Source organism: Medicago sativa, chromosome 8, assembly GCF_051527215.1.
Source record: "Medicago sativa cultivar Bolivia chromosome 8, Bolivia_mono, whole genome shotgun sequence".
In the NCBI taxonomy this organism is placed as follows: Eukaryota; Viridiplantae; Streptophyta; class Magnoliopsida; order Fabales; family Fabaceae; genus Medicago; species Medicago sativa.
Window position 1 is genome coordinate 79,134,930 of NC_140756.1, and position 20,640 is coordinate 79,155,569.

A 20,640-nucleotide genomic window follows, 5' to 3' on the forward strand; every position below is an offset into this window, starting at 1 on the left:
TGCTTAGCACAGGTCTGTTGCTAGTTTTTATTAAAGGAAATGAATTGCTCTACTTAATCGATCATCATTGATTTAATATTTTCCTTTCTTTGACTTATATTTATATTTTAGAAAAATACATGTTAAGCTTAAATTGTTTGAAAAAGTATCAGATAAGTTAAAATTTTACCAAACTTCAAAAACTTTATATACATAACAATTTAATAAGAACTTTTTTTGGTGATAATTTAATAAGAAATTTTAATTCAAAAATTAGAGAATTGTAAAATTTAATCTATATAATAAATAATTGAACATAGCAACTTAATCTCGAGATTGTTTTTGAAGGATATATACATATTGTAACCAAAAAAAAGAAGGATATATACATATACCCTTGAGATTTCTTGAGATATAAGTTACATTTATCTATAACTTATGATGCAGAAGTACAAAGTCGAAGTCTTTTTTGGGTCAAGAGTGAAAGTATTTAGGAGTTTTTTTTTTTGAAAGGAAAAGTATTTAGGAGTTTTTTTCTTCTATATTCCATGCGAATAAAAGTAGTTAACCCCGATTCAACCGTGACAATTTTTTTACACTATGAAAATGGAAAAAACCCATAATTTGGATTTTATAATCCAAAAATCCGAAGGCATTGTTGAAATTTTAGAGGGCGTGTAAGGAACATGGAGGGTGAGAAAAGAAATTCTCAAAGTAAATCTGATCGAAGAAATAAACAAAGGCAAAGTCCATAAAAGAGGCCCTACATTTTTGGCCCAAGTCAGATTAAAGCACAAAAAAAGGCCTACTCTCAATTCTCAAATTGCTGATATTTTGTTCTTATCGTTCAAAAACATATGCTCTTTAGGCACCCAAAAAAGTTTAACAGTAGTTAACTACCGTTATTTGATTTAAAAAGTTTTTCAACCGATATAAAAAATGTCGAATACAGAATTATTTGATCTTATAGTTCATATGATTGCATGCGTCCTTTAAAGAATTATGCTACTCTCATGAGATGCAAATAAAATGAGTGATTTTACTAATAAATATGATGAGTAGAAAATAATTAGATTCACTCCACTATGAATCATGCCTAAATATCTGGAGGTATACACACAATATTCTGGATGTATAACGTTTCAAAGTCTTAAAAAAAAAGTCTCAAAAGTGTTCTTCTAGTGAAGGATATTTTCAACAGAAAAATTAAGATTGAATTTCAGAAGATAGGGGTGGAAAGCAGCTCCCAAGCTGTTATAGACTGAAGTACTGATGAATAGCTTTGGTTGGTCCAAGCATTATAGAACTCTTCAAACACATAGGCCCGGTAATGACCCCGAATTATATGCTTGTTGTGAGTATTAAATGGTATATATATACAGAGAGTCACTCTCCATATATATATACACAGACACACACTCTGTGCGCAACGACTAATCTTCAGGGCCGTTCTTTGGGAAGTGCAAAGAGCTCAATCGAGCTGGGCCTCCTAAAGTGATGGGTCTCAAGAAAAAATTTATTGCTCAATATCCCTACCCCCACTCAAAAAAGAAAAATAAACATGTTTCATATTTCAATTTCTAAGTAAAAAATCATGTTCCATGTTTCTATTTCTAAGTTAAAAAACACGTCTTTAGTAAAAATAATGGCTAATAATCATTATACGAGTGTTTTTTTTTGAAGGATTATACGAGTGTTATTTTCAATTTAAATAGAAGATTAATCTTTTTAAAAAAATTATGCATTTTTTTTATTAGAGGCCTATTTTTACTATGAAAGCCGAGCCACTAATTTCATAGGGACGGCCCTGCTAATCTTTTAAGGTAATTGAAATATATTTAAAGAGTTGACATTTTCCGATAAAAGATCTAATCGTAAAATAAATAGTTAAGAGATCGAACAATATATCACTTGTGCCATATTATGTTGGTGAATGAATATATATTTTTGGTCACTACTTTGTAAATGTGAAATATCTACCAATTTTATCGATGAACGAGACAATTATATTTATAAAGAAATTTGGTTAACTCCGCCAAAACAATTGGCTTTAGAACAATAGCACTCACTTTTTTTTTTTTTTTTTTTGGAAATCAATACCACTCACTTTAAAGAAAGTTTAATTTCACTAAACCAGGAATCTAATAATGATCATGCAATACTTATATGTATTAGTGAAGACCATGGCAATTCATTCGACAGATTTCCAGATTATCACAACATTGACCAAAGTTCTAACAACAGACAAGCATAATTTTTATTGGAGAATGGAGAATAACTAATACCCCACTAGCTCCATTAAGCATGTTACATGGCCGAAATGAGCATAACAAAACTTGGTGTTATGTATGTAATGTAGTTTTTTCCCAACTATGCTATTCCTAAGAATAAGTCAACATTTATTTACACCAACTTAACATAATTAAATAGTTAAAAAGCATCACATAAAAAAAAAATTAGTTATAAAGCAAATCCTGACATCTATCCCCACTTGTTACCAAACTCTGACCTACCACAACCACCTTCTTTTGTTCTTCATTTTATTACTCTTTATTCTTTTTAATTACAACTACTGGTTTTCAGTTTTAGTATCAACACATCTTCCTATGGAGAAGAAGGGGAAACTTTCTCCATCAATATAATGAATTACAAAATTAATCTCTAGAGTTCACTTACTTCACATGTTTTTGTTCAACATCACATTTACTATAGCTTGTTTAAATTGGTGTACATTAACTCATTTGTCTCAGTTTTTTTCATAGAAATTAATTTTATTACCTTACTTACTCACTTTTTTCTTTTGGTTTACATTAACTAACTTGTCTCAGCTGTTTCCTTACATAGAAATTACTTTTATTAGTGTACTGTTTAAAAGTTAGCATGCTTGTCTTCTGTGTTTCTTGTCATTACTCATTTTTCTCAAGCTGCAATTTAAAATACACTACTCCTTCCGTTCCTTTTTAAGTGTCACTTTTGGAGAATTTTTTTGTTCCTATTTAAGTGTCATTTTACATAGTTTAATGCAACATTAAATGTTATTTTACTAATATTACCCTTATTTATGATTGTGGTGAGAGAAATATACGTAATGAGATATTAAATAAATAAGGTCATTATAGTAAAAATAGAAATTATTGTATCAAAAGTAGCAACATTTATTGATTGTCTTGGTTTGTGTAAAATGTCAAAATGTGACAATTAAAAAAGAACGGAGGTAGTATATATTATTGACCAATGCATAACATAAAGTCCCACTATGCACTAACATAACAGCTTTTGTCATCATTATCAAGCCAACTTTGTCTAAATGTTTAAAGCATTTGACAAACTCCAGTAAAGAAAAGCATTTTTTTTTCAAACAATCTAATGGCTTGAAATTCACCTTGAGCTGAATTCACTTTCAAGGCATTACGACCCCTCCATATATATTACGATGTTGATATCAACTAAACTAAATATTTACATAGAAAACATAATCTTTTACACTTTTAAAACTTTGACTACACAAGTTTTAAGATATTCATACTATATTTGGTTTCCTTAACTAATGATCCAGATGCACTAGTTAACATTTTCCTAAAAGTAAATATCAGTGTTGAACATTAAACGTGTCTTCAATCTAAAGTGTCAATGTTAAAATAGATTATTGTATTGAAACTTTCTTACGCAAATAAGGGTAATTTTACATTGTCCCTCTCCACCTTTTGTAAGTGTAATTTTACAAATGCTTTATCTACATTAATTGAATATAAGGGTTCCTTTCATAGTTTCATGTATACATTTTATTCTGTTGGTACCACTTTTGTATTGGTTATATGTATGATTGCTTCTGTGTGCACCTCATGCTATGTAGGGGGGATCTTGATTGATTAGATCACGGGAGGCACGAGAAAGCAATTATAGCATATATTATAGTCATCCTTTTTTCTTTTTTTTTTCCTGAGGAGAGGTAGTGGAAAATGGATTGTTAAAGAGGCTTTCAGTGATGACAGAACACCACATGTAGAATAGATGAAAAAAGAAACCTATATAACTTTATAACAAAGGAAAAAAATAGATATTTTGTACTTCAAAAAATATAAATGTTTGGTTACTATTGGACAAAATTTGTCTTCTCTATTTAACTAGAAGTCTTGAAGTGATATAAAGTATGTTAGGTTGAAAAATTTGCATACTCTAAATTTTCTTTCACAAAAAAATTGAAACACAATTCACTTTATTTCAAACACAATTTACAAATTAATTTAAAATCACATTTCTCAAACTTTTACCAAAACATACACTGACATTTCAATCAGCATAGCACAAACCGAAATTTAGGTGAGTGTACATTATTAGGTTCCTAGCTGTTAATCTAGGATTCCAAAACTATAACTAGTTTATATGATAGTGGTGAAAATAATTGCTGGAGGCTTGGATCACCCTTTCCTTTTTCAATGACAAAAAGAAAAAGATAGTGGGGAAATACTCCCTCCGGTCACTATTATAAGCAAATTTCAACTTTTTAGATTCATTCAATAAATGATGTATGTGGTCTATATTGTAGACTACATACATCATTTATTGAACGAACCTAAAAAGTTGAAATTTGCTTATAATAGTGACTGAAGGGAGTAGAAAACTTTTCCCTCTCTCTTAGGCTACTAAAAAAAACATCCATACTGAAAATAAGGTGTGAATATTAATAAGGGAGGCATGGATTTAGGCATAAAATCATAATGCTATCCTTCTTTCTTTTCCTCAAGTCAGCCATGATACACCATGCCCAATCATTGCACTATTAAATTCCAAAATGCATTAGCAAAAGGAATCATCATTAAGTAAAACTAACTCAAGTTTTCTTATAGTGTTAATTGACCCAAATGTTGGTCTACCTTTACTTAATTAGTATCTTCTCCACACAAAACAAATGTTGAAAGTTTAGGAAATCATCATGCAAAAAGCTAAATTCTGAAACATACTGTAGGTATTTAGTGTCTAAAAATTGATTTCATACATCAAAAAATTTGTGTGGTCAATCTCAATTGTTGTAACAATTTCATACTAGTATTTATATTTTATATAAGTACTTTAAATTTCATTTAATTATACTCGAGTGTGAATGGTCTGGTCTAGTCTTCATTCAACTATTGTTGAATTTTGTATAACAAAAATCTACTTTATATAATCGAATTCAAAGGGTATATATTTTTGGCAAAGTTTCTAGGCAATATAAAAAATGGTCCCAAGTATGAATTGAGCACACTAGTGTGCCCTACATTAATTAATCAAACACGCTTTGTACCCACTCATAGACAGATATCCAACATTTCAAAGCTAGAGCTAGCGTTATCTCTAAGGAACTGAGAACTGTGGCCAATATCAAATATAACTATATAGGATAGGGAGAAGATATATATAGATTGTTACATTTTTCAATTTCCTAATGTAATATTGTCCAAACCATTAACGAACATTAAAATTTGTAGCATAGATTAGACATATAGAGGTGCCTGCCCCATTTATTACTCCAATCCTTCAAAATCAAACGCAACCATGCGTGTACTACAATCTATATAGTAATTTATTTAATATGAGGAAGTAAACTATTAGTACTAATTGATTATTACAAATTTGATTGCCCTATGTCCAAGTAATTAAAATGGTGCATGAAGAAGTGTGAGTATGAATGAACCTAGCTAGAGGTATTAATGAAGAGACAACAACAACGACCCAATACCATTGGCAAGTGTAAAAGCAATACGTGATTGATAATAATTGATGATTAGTATTGAATATGACCCTATTGAAAATTGAAAACGAAACATATACTAGTATACTTACTAGTACCTCTCATTGTGACACGCTATCTTTTCTGAATCATCCAATCAATCCCATGCAAAAATTCCTTGTTTTGTTTCATACACAACACCAAAGAATATTACTTACTGCATTTCATTTCAATTTCAATTTGAGTTAATGAATGAATAGTACTTTTCCATGAAAAGGCAAATACATAGTATAACATAAGAAAGTGAGTTTTTCTGTTTCCGTTGATTTCGGCGCTATGTTTTTGTGATACTCATTAAAATTCCAACATCTATCATCTCTCCGCAATTGCCGCAAAAACAAAAAGTGAACCAAACAAAACAAAACCAAACCAATCTTCACTTTCATTCTTAAACAGTTGATGGTGTTGTGTTCATTTTCTGCAGTTCAAAGGAACAACAAGAGTAACGTGTTGATGAGGCATTATTCTTATTCATGGGTTGTGTGTTTGTGAAGCAAGGTGTGTCTGTGACACCTGCCGTTGACCATTCAGTTGACTTAGAGAGGAATAATAGTGTAAAGAAGAAGAATAAGAAGAAGAATACTGAGTCATTTGGAGTGAGTTGGAGTGAGGTAGGTGACTCAGGAAGAACAAGTTTGAATGGTGAAGGTGGGTCATTGAGTTTCAGGTTAGGGAATCTCAGTAAGTATGTGGAGGGAGAACAGGCCGCGGCTGGTTGGCCGGTTTGGCTTAGCGCGGTTGCTTCCGAAGCTATTCACGGTTGGGTTCCTCTCCGTTCTGATGCATTTGAAAAACTTGACAAGGTTTGTTTCTTGTAAATCTCATGTTAGAACATTCTCAATCTTGTTGAAGTGATGTAAATGTATGTGTTTAATTTGTTTATATGGATTATGGTATGTTTGCTTTTCTGAGTGTTATCTATAATAAACTGCACAACTGAACACAGCAAATTGTAAATTAACGTAGTAGATTCTTTCGATGAATTCTCAATACTAGGATTTTGACAATTGATGTTTATTAATTTTTTGAATTTGGGAACTGCATGAATAGATTGGGCAGGGTACATATAGTAGTGTTTTCCGAGCGAAGGAGATTGAGACGGGAAAGATAGTGGCATTAAAGAAGGTGAGATTTGACAATTTTGAGCCAGAAAGTGTGAGGTTTATGGCAAGAGAAATTATGATTCTTAGAAGGCTTGATCATCCAAATATCATTAAACTGGAAGGATTGATCACTTCAAGATTGTCTTGTAGCATCTACCTTGTATTTGAGTACATGGAGCATGATGTCACAGGGCTCTTGTCTAAACCAGAAATAAACTTTACCGAATCACAGGTATTTTTAGCTTAGGTTAGCTTAATTTTCCCTTAAGAATGTTAGCAACAATAATTTAAAATATTGGTGGTGAATTGTGACGAAAGGTTGATTAAAAGGACAAAGTAATTTTGTTGTGCAGATCAAATGCTACATGAAACAATTGTTATCTGGTCTTGAGCACTGTCATTCAAGGGGTGTAATGCACCGCGACATCAAAGGATCAAATCTTCTGGTGAATAATGAAGGGATATTAAAGGTAGCAGATTTTGGATTGGCAAATTTCTGTAATTCTGGGAAGAAGCAACCACTCACTAGTCGTGTTGTCACCTTATGGTACCGTCCTCCAGAACTTTTGCTCGGTTCAACAGATTATGGTCCGTCTGTGGATCTTTGGAGTGTTGGTTGTGTATTTGCAGAGCTACTAGTTGGGAAGCCTATACTTAAGGGAAGAACTGAGGTAGTAATACCAATCTTTTCAAAATGTATGAACTTTTCTCCTTCCCCGTTTGATTTCTTGTGTTGCAGATTCCCCTCTAATGATAGTATTAGTTAGTGTAATTTTGTTAAAAATTTCATTGTATTTTTCTGTTGTAGAGTAGAAATGTTGGTCCAAACCTATTGCTTGAGGCTTTGTGGCAATCCTGTTAGTCTATTTGACATTGATGCAATCATTACAAGTTCAGTTGTTTATGATATTGATATATCGACAATTCCAATATTTAGTTTTAACTGTTCTTTTGAATTTCTTCTAAATCATCTTTGTTATGCATACAGGTTGAACAATTGCATAAAATCTTCAAGCTTTGCGGCTCTCCACCCGATGAATACTGGAAAAAGACCAGACTGCCTCACGCAACTTTGTTCAAGCCGCAGCAACCATATGATAGTTGCCTAAGAGAAACATTTAAAGATTTTCCTGCAACCAGTGTAAACTTGTTACAAAATCTTCTTTCTATTGAACCAAACAAACGTGGAACCGCTTCATCTGCTCTCTCATTGGAGGTAGCTTTACTTAGCAGAGTTGTATTTGTGTTTGTTAGCATTCTATCTTCGGTGAATAATCTCTATTGTTGAACATAGTCTATTTTCATCGGCTTTGTCCATTTTAATTTGATTATTCTTCTTGGAACTTTGTTTCTCAATCAATATAAGTTTTTTCCCCTGTTATTAATCATAAACTCTATTTGAAGATGGATGCATACATGGTTTTGGACTCTTCTACTTTTCTAATACTACAATTTTGTATTCTCACCGCTTTCAGTATTTCAAAACAAAACCTTATGCATGTGAGCCATCAAGCTTACCAGTATACCCACCTAGCAAAGAGATCGATGCGAAACACGAGGAGGAGACAAAAAGGTAAACATCAATTTCACTGTCTATTTTATTGGCTAATAGTATAGTTTTTTATTGTCACATACCAACTGTTCTCTAGCATTGGATGATCTCTTTTATGGTATGGTCAAACCAGACATTGTTACTTGTCTTTTCTTTAAATCCTATATGGTGATGAACTTTCAGGAAAAAGATTGCCGGACGAGTTTGTGGACCCGAAAAAAGAAAAACATCAAGAAAGCCAGTAGGACTGAGTAAATTACCTCTAGCAGAGGTCTCTTTTGCTTTCTTTCATCTTGCATCATAGTGTTTTTGACCTTGCGTGGCACGCACATTGTTTTGCAGCAATGGTCTAATTGCCAAAGTTTAACTGTCACCTAAAATCTTACTCTTACTCTTCTATTCCAGGATTTGACAAGTCAAGTTCAAACTTCACAAAACATGGATGATAGATCTGTCCACATCCTTAAAGAAGAGAACACTAACATTGGTGAAATGGCACCAAAGCCACCTACTGGTAAACCAGAAGATGCTTCCCATATAAAGGATGCATCTCAAGTAGATATTCCCTTTCATGGACCATTACAAGTTTCAAAGTCAAGTGGATTTGCATGGGCAAAAAGGCGTAAAGATGACGCTACTTCAATTAGATCCCACACTCGATCTATTTCTAAAGGACATATATTTAGTTCATTAGAACCTTCTACACTAAATTCAAATAACATTTCTGATAATAGAAACAATGAAAATAAGGAAGTTTTGGGGGGACGCACCAGTTCCAGAGGTCATGATCTATTTGAAATTTCTAAGCTAGTGATGCAAAATCAATGGAGTAAATTTGATCGTCCAGATTCCTTTGATACTTCTGAAGAGTACCACTCACAAGAACTGTCTATGATGCTTTATCATAGAGAAGATTCAATGTCCAAGAGAAGTAACCGGGTAAGTTTGTGAATTTGCCAGATTCAATGATGTGTATCTAATACTGTATTTGATATTTTCTGATGAGGGATGCAATTTATATCCCTCCAGCCACATTTTATTCTGTTTGTGCTTCAATATATATAAAGATTGATATGAGGTGCTATTTAGTTACTGCACCTGACTTGTAAACATGGTCAATCAATTTCTTGGATCATAAGCCAAACGGAATCGGATCCTCTCAAGTTGAAATCAAAACACGAGGGGGTTATGTCGGATTGTCGGTGATCTCACAATTAAAATTTATTGAATTCTATAACTCAAAAATATTAGTAGGATCTAATGAATTTTAATGGTGAGATCACCAGCATAACTACCTAATTTTGGAAAGGATTCCAACTTGATAGAATCAAAATCCAAGCCAAAACTAGGTAACTCAATAATATGCATCCTTGTCAAGACATGATTCTTATTTGTTTCCCTCCTTACAGAGTTATCAGGATCAAGGAGAGAAGGTTGATTTTTCAGGGCCAATAATATCACAAATGCATACAGTTGACGAGCTCTTAGAAAGACATGAGCGCCACATTCGACATACAGTCCGAAGATCATGGTTTCAGAGAGGTATGTGACAGTAATACCAAGAAGATTGTTGCCCTAAGAACAAAAACATGTTTCTATTTTTTGTGTGTCTTTGAACTAGATTTCTTGAAATAATCTTATAAATAGATTAATAATAGAAAGTTACCATGCTACTCCAAAGCTAATCATTTGTGAAATGAGAATGCTTATAATTAACATTGCATTTTTAATGGATTGCAGGTAAGAAGCATGGGAATTAAAGTAACAGGAAATGTACTATTTTATTCATATGGCACTATGAAAGGATATAGATCCTTTAGATATGGGATCAAATTGTCCTTGTGAGAGGGACCTCCCCCAAGCTCAGCTCTGTGCTGTGACTATGAACAAAGGAACATCAGGATGTACAGTGTATAGCAGCATGAGTTGTTACCTAAGAGCTTTCAAACACCAATCTGAGCAATGTGGTCATTACAGCTTTCATTTTTCACAGTTAGTTTAAGCTTCAAAGGAATCAGATTTAGTGATTTCTTAATCAAGGAGTAACATAGTACTGAAAAGGAGCCCAGTTTTGTTGTATTCCACTAATCCTCAAATTCTAATGCTATTTCAAAATCTCTTGTTTCACAAAAAAAGATCATAATTAAGTGAAGGAAAAAATATCAATACATGGTTACAACTTACAACATATATAACTTATAGTCCTGACTTATAACATATATAACTTAGCAATCAGATTTTGTAGTTTCTTTATCAAGAAGAGTAACATCCTGCTGAGTAATGACAATGAGCCCAGTTTTGCCTCAATCCTCAAATGTATGTCCTTTCAAAACTAATGTTTCACAAAACTAAGGGAATGATTAGTGCTTTCAAGGGATAGCACTTGGATGACATAGCATTTGGTGACATCGACCAACCACAATGTCACACAAGTGTACAAAAAACAAAAAAAACCTTGTGAAAGAGAGAGAAGAAAGCTGCTTGTAACATTGTAGTTGGCCAATGTCACCCAAGTGCTACCCAACCAAGTGAGTTGTATGACGCAAATTATTCATTTTACTATCCAACATTTGAATTTGTTCAAAATATTAATTCGTAAATAAACACTGCAGCCATAGAATATAACAGAAAATCTCAACAAATGACTCGTAATATAACACAAATTTTTGCACAAATTTTCTTGCCAACAAAAATACACTTATAATCACCACCAAAAAAAAAAAATACACGTATAATATTCTAGTATAAATTTGAACATGCATGAGTCTGGCCTTGTTGATCACACACTCAGTTCAATCACAAATTATACAATCTACCACCACAACATCCAAACGCTAGCGAATCAGTTCCCTATTAGTACAACAAGCAAATACTTGTGAACCATGTCCATTCATGCTATCAAACAGACTTGCAAACTATAAAGCACCGAAACAGACACGACACTAACACGTCGACACTAGTAATGATTTTAAAAATGACATAATTGAATGTAATCATATGTGTTGTGTCGGACACTGTCGACACCAAACACATCTATCAAAAGCTTCCCAAGTTGGGAAGTTGCAACAATCTGGCGCTGTATAAAACCTTTTTTGATGCACTTGCCCAACAATCTAGTGGGTACTTTAGTCTAAAATGTACAACTTATGTTCTTCCGGATGTGTCTAACACCCTCCTTTTCATCATCAAGTCATGCTTAACAAGCCATCTAGATGTCAATCTTTACACAAGACCAATGACGGAAAGTGAGAATTGCAATGTTTTGTCTAAAAAAGAAGAAAATAGAGTAAAGTTCATCCTGTTATTACAGCTAAGATTGTTTGTTTATTATAGGTAAGATCCATCCCCCTATGGCAACTTGCAAGCATTTGTGTCGTCTTTCACCTTGAATTTTCCAAGCACTTCATCAACAGTTCTGCACCTACACTGATTTCCTGGCCGGATTACATCGCCATAAACAGCCATTTCAATTATATCGAGCTCCTTGTCTGTTTATTGATCAAAAATCAAAATTAGTAGGTTGTTCGTGGAAAAAAAAATAAAAAATAGAGCACTACTTGGCCAACAATATGCCTACGGGCGTTTGTTTCAAGCACTCAAAAATACTTACCAGGAATAAGTTACCCTGGAGTATAAAGATAGAAATTTAATTTCTAGGTAAATTTTAAAAAGTGTTTGGCCCAATTTGACATTCCTAGTAAAAATTCATGGAAGTGCACATTCCCACCTTCGCACTTTGGAATTATTAAGTTATCTCATTCCTGAGAACCTTAATACCCAAAAATGTTTTTTTTTCTTAGCCATGTATTCACGTGAATGTAATTCTTAGACTTGAAATAAACACTCCATAAGAGTAGTTGTGACTTGTGTGGAAGATACATAACTCACACAAACAAGTCAATAATGGATCACCTCTCGGCATCTAACAGAACAAGATCAGGTTTTACATAAAAATTCTTATAACAGGACCCGAACAAACATGTTGTACTAATCAAGGTTGTCAGACTTGCGAGTCTATGGAAAATAAAATTGGCTTTAAAAAGACACATACATAATAGAACACCAATTAACATAAAAATTCCAATTTCAAAATGTAACAAAACAAGGGACATTTTGAGACACACAAAAGGGAACAAGCTATAATGAAACAAAGGGTCACATTGCTTCAAAAAACAGAACAACAAAAAACAAAAACAACAGTAATAAAAAAGAAGCTATTTTTAGAGGACAGGTATAACACAAACAGTAAGCACTCATTTGAGATAAGAATACAATGAAACAAAAACAGAGCATGCATAAAAACAGCAACAGAAATGAACAGAGCAACAAAAAAGAATAGTATATCCGAGTCCGACCAAGTCCGAGCAAATCTACCATGAAAACGAGTCTGAGTGAGTCAACTTGTTTTGGCCTCCTAGACTCTTAAAATTCTCCGACTCTACAAGTTGATTTGCAAGTCTAACAACCATGCAAATCAATCACACTGTGATAAAACAAAAAATTTATTGACAACTGATTCTAGAGGTCCTCACCTCACAACCAGGGTCAGCAATTTATAGTAAAAAGAAAATGTTCTTAATTGATTAAACCAAAATGAAGCACTGGCTTTCAATATAGCATTCTTGGCCAAAATATAAAACCCACCCATGACCAAATTCATATACAACACATAAAACCATGAAAAGCAAATTACAGGAACACCACTCCCACCACCCCAAATAAAGGGGGGCAAAAGAACGAGCTACTATGTACTACTACTACTACTACTATGATGCAAGTGAAAGCATCCAAAGCTGCAATTGAAGTATATAAATATGTAAAGCAATCAGCAAATCCATCCAATCTGAACAAGATGAACAAAAAAAGTTTTACGCGTATGCTCTTTACTTGTGCAATCTATGAAGTGTAAAACCTGAAATTGAAACAAACTAATAAAGTACGATTATTATCTACAACATTTTGGATTTCGGGCTCTCTAACTGAGTGGCTTGATGCTTGAGGTTCTAATATTATTAAGAGAAGATCAAATTGGTTTAAGAATAAAACTAGTTATTTTTAGTTACTAAACTGGATACTACTAAGTACTAACATTCTGCTCCCCTATAACAGGGTTTAATAAAGACAGGTTCAATGTTAAAAAAGACAGATAAAGAATCATGCTTACCAGTAAAATTAATATCACAAGAGTAGCCTCTCAACTTATCCGAATCAATCTGAGATTTGTCCGATTTTAATCTGTTCACTCTGGATTGAAGTATTTGACAATTATCTGCTGTCGATTCACCGCCTACAACACAAATTCACATGTCAAATAGATCAATTATCAAAAGAAAAAACTTAGATGTTGTTTTTATATGGTACTATTTATTCTTTTCTCCTTTCAAAATAGGAAATGTGGATAGAGAGAACTGATTTTGGTGTTTTGTATTTTGATTCTACACCTAAGTTTTGTCCTTATCAAAATATCAAACAGCAATCTTGCGTTTTTCATAGATAGGAGACAATAATCCAATCAATTCAAAAAGTCAATATTATTGTTGATGTTTAACTCACAATGAAAAAGATCAAGGAATGAAATTGCACAATGAATGTACTCCTTTATAGATAACTTTTTCTCAAGTAATTTACTACTCACAATACTCAATCTACAGATCAGAATGTTGACATTCACCTACTTGTATATTCGATCCTTGTGCCTTATATACTAGTTCTATGACAGGTACAAAGTTTGTTATTTTCTAACCCCACTCAATAAGTAGTTGGAACGTAGTAAACTAACTATAACTAACTTTGTAACTGCTTGAGACAGTACCAGCTCCGACCTTTCCCTTCTAGTAATCTCCATGCCCAAAATTCTTTTGGTAGTTCCTAGATTCTTAATTTCAAATTTACTTCTATTGCTGATTCAATTTGTTGATTTCCAACTTGTTCTTTGAAATAAGGAGCATGTCATCAACATAGAGAAGTAAATAAACATGATCTCCATCTTCTGATTTTAAGGACCGTCCAAATAATAACCCGCCATCGGGTCAGGACGGGTTCGGATTGACCTTTGGGTTACCAAGCCCGTCCTATTATACATGTATTTACTATTAATTTTTTTAGTAGCCCATTCCAATACACGAGCACAAATTACACATCCAACTTTTCCACTTCTCATTTGAGTTTTTTTTTTTTTTTGAAGAATCAAAAATGGAATATATTAACAACAGCAGTGATCCTCTTTAGCACAAGGTGTACTCAAGAGGTCACCCCAAGCTTACAATCTGTCTGAGAATAAAATTTTGGTTATTTTAGATTTTTAATCCTAGTACTTTGTACCTATAAAATTTTGGTTTGAATTGATTTGTTTCTGTGGTTCAATTGTTGAAAATTTAATTTGCATAACAAAGTTTGATATTCAACAACAATTTTATATTTGTTTTTGTAGTAATGCTACGCTTTTTTTACAATTAAGAGACAATTTTATTTATAAAATTAATAATGTAACTATTAAATTTAATTACTAAATCTATTTTTTTTAGTAGTAGCAAAGTCATTAAACAAATGTTGTACATATATTTCACACCAACCCGATTTCTTCTTAAATAAACCCGATCCAAACTGACCCATAGATATCTGGTTCAGTGATGGGTTAGGGTCTTCAAAATGGCTCGATCAAAATTTAGGACAGGGTTGGTTATAACTCATCCCAACCCATCCCTCGCTCACCGCCAATGAACATATATTACCTGAATCTTCATCGTTGTATTTGTCCTTCATGAATTTCTCCCTCTCAGGACAATTCTTCTCAAAATGGCCCTCCTTCTTGCATACAAAGCATTTTCTTGACTCAGACTTTGATCTTGATTTCTCCTTGTGCTTGAATTCTCTTTTCTCTGAACTGCCTCTTGCCATGACTCCTTTACCATTGTTGTCAATCTTGCTTTCAGATTGCTTCTTCAATTCCAATGACATTAGAGTAGATTGAACCTTCTTTAACGTTAAAGAATCACGACCATATACAAGTGTTTCATGCAAGTTTTTATACTCCTGTGGTAAGGACCTTAACAGCAACAATGCTTGATCTTCATCATCAACAGTAACGTCAATGTTCTCAAGATCAAAGATTACTTTGCTGAATTCATCCAAGTGATCCTCCATCTTTGTTCCTTCTTGCATCTTGAATGTGAACAGCTTCAGCTTCAGGTGAAGACGATTTTCCGGGGATTTCGACATGTAAAGGTTCTCCAATTTCAACCAAATTTCTGCAGCTGTCTTCTCCTTTGATACTTCTCTCAGCACCCTATCTCCAAGACTCAAGATCAAAGCACTATGAGCATTTTCAAGAAGATCTTTCTTCTCCTTCTCTGTAAGAGTGCTGGGCAATTTTCCTTCACCAGCTAGTGCATCTTGAAGACCTTGAAGCACCAGGATCGCCCTCATCTTCAACCTCCAAAGGCCAAAATCATTTTTTCCGGTGAACTTCTCAATATCAAATTTTGCCATCGTCATCCCTTGAATTGGAACCAAAACTGATGATATCAATTGTTGATGTTTAACTCACAATGAAAAATATTAACTAAAGAATGAAATCGCACAATGAATGTACTCCTTTATTGATCACTTTGTCTCAAATACTTGCACAAAGCTCAATCTAAAGATCATAATATTAACTCCAAAATGTTCACATTCACCTACTTGTACATTGTAGCCTTGTGCCTTATATAATAGTTCTATGACAGTTAAAAAGTTTGTTATCCGCTAAATAACCCCATTCAACAAGTAGTTGGAACTGTTAGCTTGGGACCTTGGAGTGTGCTCCTCCTCAAGGTCTCAGGTTCGATTCTCCCTGGTGCCGATTTGGGTGGGCTAGTTTAGCTTCTTCAAAAAAGAAAATCAAGCACTAACTACTAAGCTTCTACATTTCATTTCACTAGCAGTAAGTACTAAGCTCTATCTTAGGTTACAATATTACATTCCATACTCACATTGTTCTTGTCCAAAACACAATATGATGACAAAGCAAGCTCCAGAAAAACAAAGAAAACCCAGAAAATAGAGTAACTGACCAAAATAACCACATTTTTTCTAAGGAAAATATCAATATAATTTGAAAATCACCACCCATTTTCACTAGCACGTAGCTCAATATTCAGTAACTTGAATCAAATTTTCTACATCTCATACTAAAACTATATACTCAATGTAATGAACATGATTCCAAGGAAAACAGTGCGGTCAGATATGCAATTAGGAAAATAAGGAGGAGCCAGAAGAAAATATGAAATAGAAGCTAAAAGAGTGACAGAAAAATGGAACCTTTGGAGTAAGGGATGATGTGATCGTACTCATAGCAGAGGCAACCAAGACAGTTGAAGAAACGTTTGCAAACAATGTTACCGGCGGCGTCTTTACGCCACCTTTCAGGGTGACGGCCGGGTACAGTATCAGCCTTTGTCCAACAGATGCTCTTCGTCTTTGTGTCGAAAAATCTTGGTCTTTTGTCACCTTTGCTATCGCCTTCACCGCCGGAACGGTGTGGCGACGAAGCCATGGGAACAGTTAGAGGAGTGAAAGTGAGAAACCAAAAAGCAAGAGGTACATGCAAAAGTGAAATTCTAATATAAAAAGTGTTGAGCAAATAGTCACTTTATTCCCTGACTCTGCACCTCGCTGTCACATAGGTCCCTGACTTAGGATTAAATACAAACAAGTCCCTGACTCTACACTTCCATTATCACTTTAGTCCCTGCCGTTAAAAAAATCTGTTAAGTGATGATGTGGCACGCTGACAAGGAGTATGACGTGTCACATGGACTAAAGTGAAAGTAAAAAATGGTCACTTTGGTCCCTGAATCGAAAATCAATATCCTCAATTTACTGTTAGATCCCTGACTGTGTATACTAGTCAGGGATCTAACAGTAAATTGAGGATATTGATTTTCGATTCAGGGACCTAACTGACAGTAAGTATACACAGTCAGGGATCTAACAGTAAATTGAGGATATTGATTTTCGATTCAGGGACCAAAGTGACCATTTTTTACTTTCACTTTAGTCCCTGTGACATGTCATACTCCTTGTCAGCGTGCCACATCATCACTTAACAGATTTTTTTAACGGCAGGGACTAAAGTGATAACGGAAGTGTAGAGTTAGGGACTTGTTTATATTTAATCCTGAGTCAGGGACCTATGTGACAGCGAGGTGCAGAGCCAGGGACTAAAGTGGCTATTAGCTCAAAAAGTGTTTGGTCACACACACATAAAAAAATATTTTTTTAATAATAAAAAGGAAATTGATAAAAAAAATTATTGAATATTTTAAAGACTAACTTTTTACGTGTGTGTCCAAACACTTTTAATTTGGTCTTGTGACCATGGAAGAATATCTGCATGGAATTCCTTTGAAAAAGAGAAGGAAAAAAAAAAAATCGTCCCACAATCTTTACCACATCTAAGTATGTCACACTCACACGTATATTAATAAAAAATAATAATTTTAGTAAAAAAAGGATAAATATGTTTTAGATCTCTATAAAATTTATAAATATAAATTTATAAATATACCAAATTTTCGTTAGGAAAAAATGTTGATTTTTAGTCCCTCAAAAATTTCCATCTTCACTTTTGGGTTATAAAATGTTAATATTGTATCATTTTTTATGGGATATTTTTAATCATATATGTGTATCTATGATTTTATGAAGATTTGATTTTGTTTATGAGTTTGATGAATTTTTTGAATGAAATTTTTTATTTTGTTTTGATAAAAAAAGAAAGATAACAAAGTTGACATTGTATAACGTAAATGATTAAATCGAGAACGAAAAAAGATAAAAGACGAAGATGTTACTTGATTATCGCATAAAAGATTAAATCGATAAAAAAATAGATATAGGACAAAAATGTTACCTGAAATTAAGTTAAGGCACAAGTTGTGTAATTTTGCAAAAAATAAAGGGTTAATTATGTTTCTAGTCCCTATAAAATAGCGACCTTGTAAGTTTAGTCCCTACTTAATTTTAATAGCATTTTTAGTCCCTAATTTTGTTTTTCTGCACTGAGTATTAGTCCCTACTCAATTCAAATTTGTTTAATTTATGCTTAAACTCTTAAATTTTTGAACAATTTTTTGCAGACATGTTTAGAACATTACTAAAAGTTTGTCCGCAAAAAATTATCGCAAAATTTGATTTCTACATCCAGATTTTATTACTTTTTATCTTTAACTTTTGTCGTTTTAAAAAATTCATATTTAATTCATTTCATGTCAGAAAATTCTAAATTTTAGTAAACGAACCTTTCATAGTGTTCTAATCTTGTCTCAAAAAAATCGTTCAAAAATTTAAGAGTTTAAGGATAATTAATCAAACTTTGTTTTAGCAGGGACTAAAATTATAAGTAATTTTTTTTTATAGGGACTAAAAATGCTATTAAAATTAAGTAGGGACTAAACTTACAAGGTCGTTATTTTATAGGGACTAGAAACATAATTAACCCAAAAATAAAAAATAAAGTTTTTCTTTTGTTTTTTGTGATTTCGTTGTTTTTAGGTGTTTGATTTTCATCGTTTGGTTCGTGTTCAAAGATCAACTCCAATTCAATATAAGATTCAATTATTGACTCGGACAATGTCGTAGTCTCGTAGATCCGAAAGCATTAGTGCGGAATGTTAAGACCGCTTTCTTTTCAACACACTCTCTAAAAGTAATGATTGAAAATTTTATAGGGACTAAAAGTTAAAGGAAAACTTTAGAGGAACTAAAATGAAAAGTTGGTATATTTATAAAGACCAAAAACATATTTAACCCTTTAAATATTTAAGAAAATATCGAGACAATTTTTTTTCTTCAAACGTGACAATTATTATGAGTGGGATGGAGTGTTACCAATGTCGTCCCTAACGTGGTTAATGGATGTTGATTAATTTAAATTGATTTTTAATTCTATCGAATTTTTACATACTTCCATCTTGCAGTTAAATTAAGTTTTTTTTTTTTTTTTGACAAAAATAAAATGATATTCATTCATTCAAATCGAGAGATTACATCATTCAACACCACTAAAAACGTAAAGGATGAATCTGCGAACAAACTCACAGCATCCAAGTTAATAGCATATAACGGCATAATGCCTACAAAAATATATGATAAAATTAAAGTGACCTGAACATCCATGGACTCCAGATCTGCAACGTTGACGCCCAAATCTTTGATTGAATAATTGATCTTTCAAGATGAATCAAATGAACACCGCAAGAAGACGGAAAATCAAACAGCGCCGCACAAGACGACGAACAACAAACCACCACACTTAGATGATGAAATCACAAAGAAAAAACCTAGATCTATGTGAAAATCACTTATTTAGATTGAAATAGAGAGGAAAAGATGAGGAGGGGGTGATTTCGGGTCAAAAATTGACCCAAAACCACCCCTCAATGAAGAAACTTGAAGAGAAAACCTAGAGAGAAAGAGAAAACTATTGCAGTTAAATTAAGTTGATTAACGTGGTTTCATCTTTTCGTCACTGTCAATTTTATCTCTATAATGTATAATTGATGCCCAATATGATATCTAACATCACCATCAGATTTGAAAAACTTATTCAATGTCCAAAGATGCCCGAAGCCATTAGGATGCATATAAAGTATAAACCAAATGCAACACAGGATAAGCTAAATTTCTAAAATATATAAACAAAATTAGTAAAATTAATAGTCAAATATGGCACACACCAATTCTAATTCTCATTTGTCTTCCATTGCTAGAAAAACCCCAACCACGTAGGGTTTGACTTGTTCTTTTTTTTAGTACAGTGGGTTTGAGTTGTTTATCCTGGCCATATAACACCATAGTCCATATAACCCCTAAACTGACCTCTATTCATAATTTCATATGATGGATGGATTAGCAAACATGAGTTGACACCATATAATCTCAGTGCGATAACTTGATAATACCTTGGATCTTCTGAATTATTGTAGAAAGATAATCCGTAACTATCCAAGCATAACCACGTCTTATCATTCTAAGTGACTAAGTCAATTGAAGTACTTTTTTTTTTTTTTTTTTTTGAGAGAAGTCAATTGAAGTACTTGTAGACCAAAAGGTGATATATGAAGGAATATTACCCTTGATTTTACTTTTTTTGTTCCGTTTAATCTTTCATTATTATATTTGGGTTTTGTTTTTATCGGTTTTACTTTGAATATGTTGGATAGTTTTTTTATGAAGGAATGTTGGATAGTTTT

The 20,640-nt window shown here is 33.0% G+C and overlaps 2 protein-coding genes across 5 annotated transcripts; one reads left to right on the plus strand and one right to left on the minus strand.

Annotated features, from left to right (window-relative positions):
• Window positions 1–5,813: 5,813 nt before the first annotated feature.
• On the plus strand, window positions 5,814–10,387 carry IBS1 (Protein kinase superfamily protein). The gene is made up of 9 exons (XM_085735249.1): window positions 5,814–6,552; window positions 6,800–7,084; window positions 7,206–7,523; window positions 7,841–8,068; window positions 8,328–8,425; window positions 8,588–8,675; window positions 8,810–9,343; window positions 9,814–9,946; window positions 10,145–10,387. Exons 1-9 carry the CDS (start codon window positions 6,223–6,225, stop codon window positions 10,162–10,164), a joined length of 2,034 nt encoding a protein of 677 aa, XP_085591375.1. The 5' UTR covers window positions 5,814–6,222; the 3' UTR covers window positions 10,165–10,387.
• A 1,088-nt stretch (window positions 10,388–11,475) lies between these two features.
• LOC146901937 (HNH endonuclease domain-containing protein) lies at window positions 11,476–16,979 on the minus strand. 4 transcript variants are annotated; one of them, XM_085735261.1, is made up of 4 exons: window positions 16,706–16,979; window positions 15,136–15,900; window positions 13,569–13,691; window positions 11,476–11,892 (listed from the first exon to the last, which is right to left on the minus strand). In XM_085735261.1, the coding sequence occupies exons 1-4, from the start codon at window positions 16,938–16,940 to the stop codon at window positions 11,753–11,755; spliced, it is 1,263 nt and encodes a 420-aa protein (XP_085591387.1). In that variant the 5' UTR covers window positions 16,941–16,979; the 3' UTR covers window positions 11,476–11,752. The 4 variants fall into 4 exon arrangements, with proteins under 4 accessions (XP_085591387.1, XP_085591389.1, XP_085591390.1 ...); XM_085735262.1 differs by lacking the exon at window positions 11,476–11,892 and adding an exon at window positions 12,866–13,247; XM_085735263.1 differs by lacking the exon at window positions 15,136–15,900.
• Window positions 16,980–20,640: the final 3,661 nt, after the last annotated feature.

Coding starts and splice junctions, on each gene's coding strand:
- IBS1 (XM_085735249.1), top strand. CDS start 6,223: ATGGGTTGTGTGTTTGTGAAGCAAGGTGTGTCTGTGACACCTGCCGTT. Junction 7,524..7,840: donor TACTTAAGGGAAGAACTGAG/GTAGTAATACCA, acceptor TTATGCATACAG/GTTGAACAATTGCATAAAAT. Junction 9,947..10,144: donor AAGATCATGGTTTCAGAGAG/GTATGTGACAGT, acceptor AATGGATTGCAG/GTAAGAAGCATGGGAATTAA.
- LOC146901937 (XM_085735261.1), bottom strand. CDS start 16,940: ATGGCTTCGTCGCCACACCGTTCCGGCGGTGAAGGCGATAGCAAAGGT. Junction 13,692..15,135: donor ATACAACGATGAAGATTCAG/GTAATATATGTT, acceptor TTTGTGTTGTAG/GCGGTGAATCGACAGCAGAT. Junction 11,893..13,568: donor TTGTGATATTAATTTTACTG/GTAAGCATGATT, acceptor ATCAATAAACAG/ACAAGGAGCTCGATATAATT.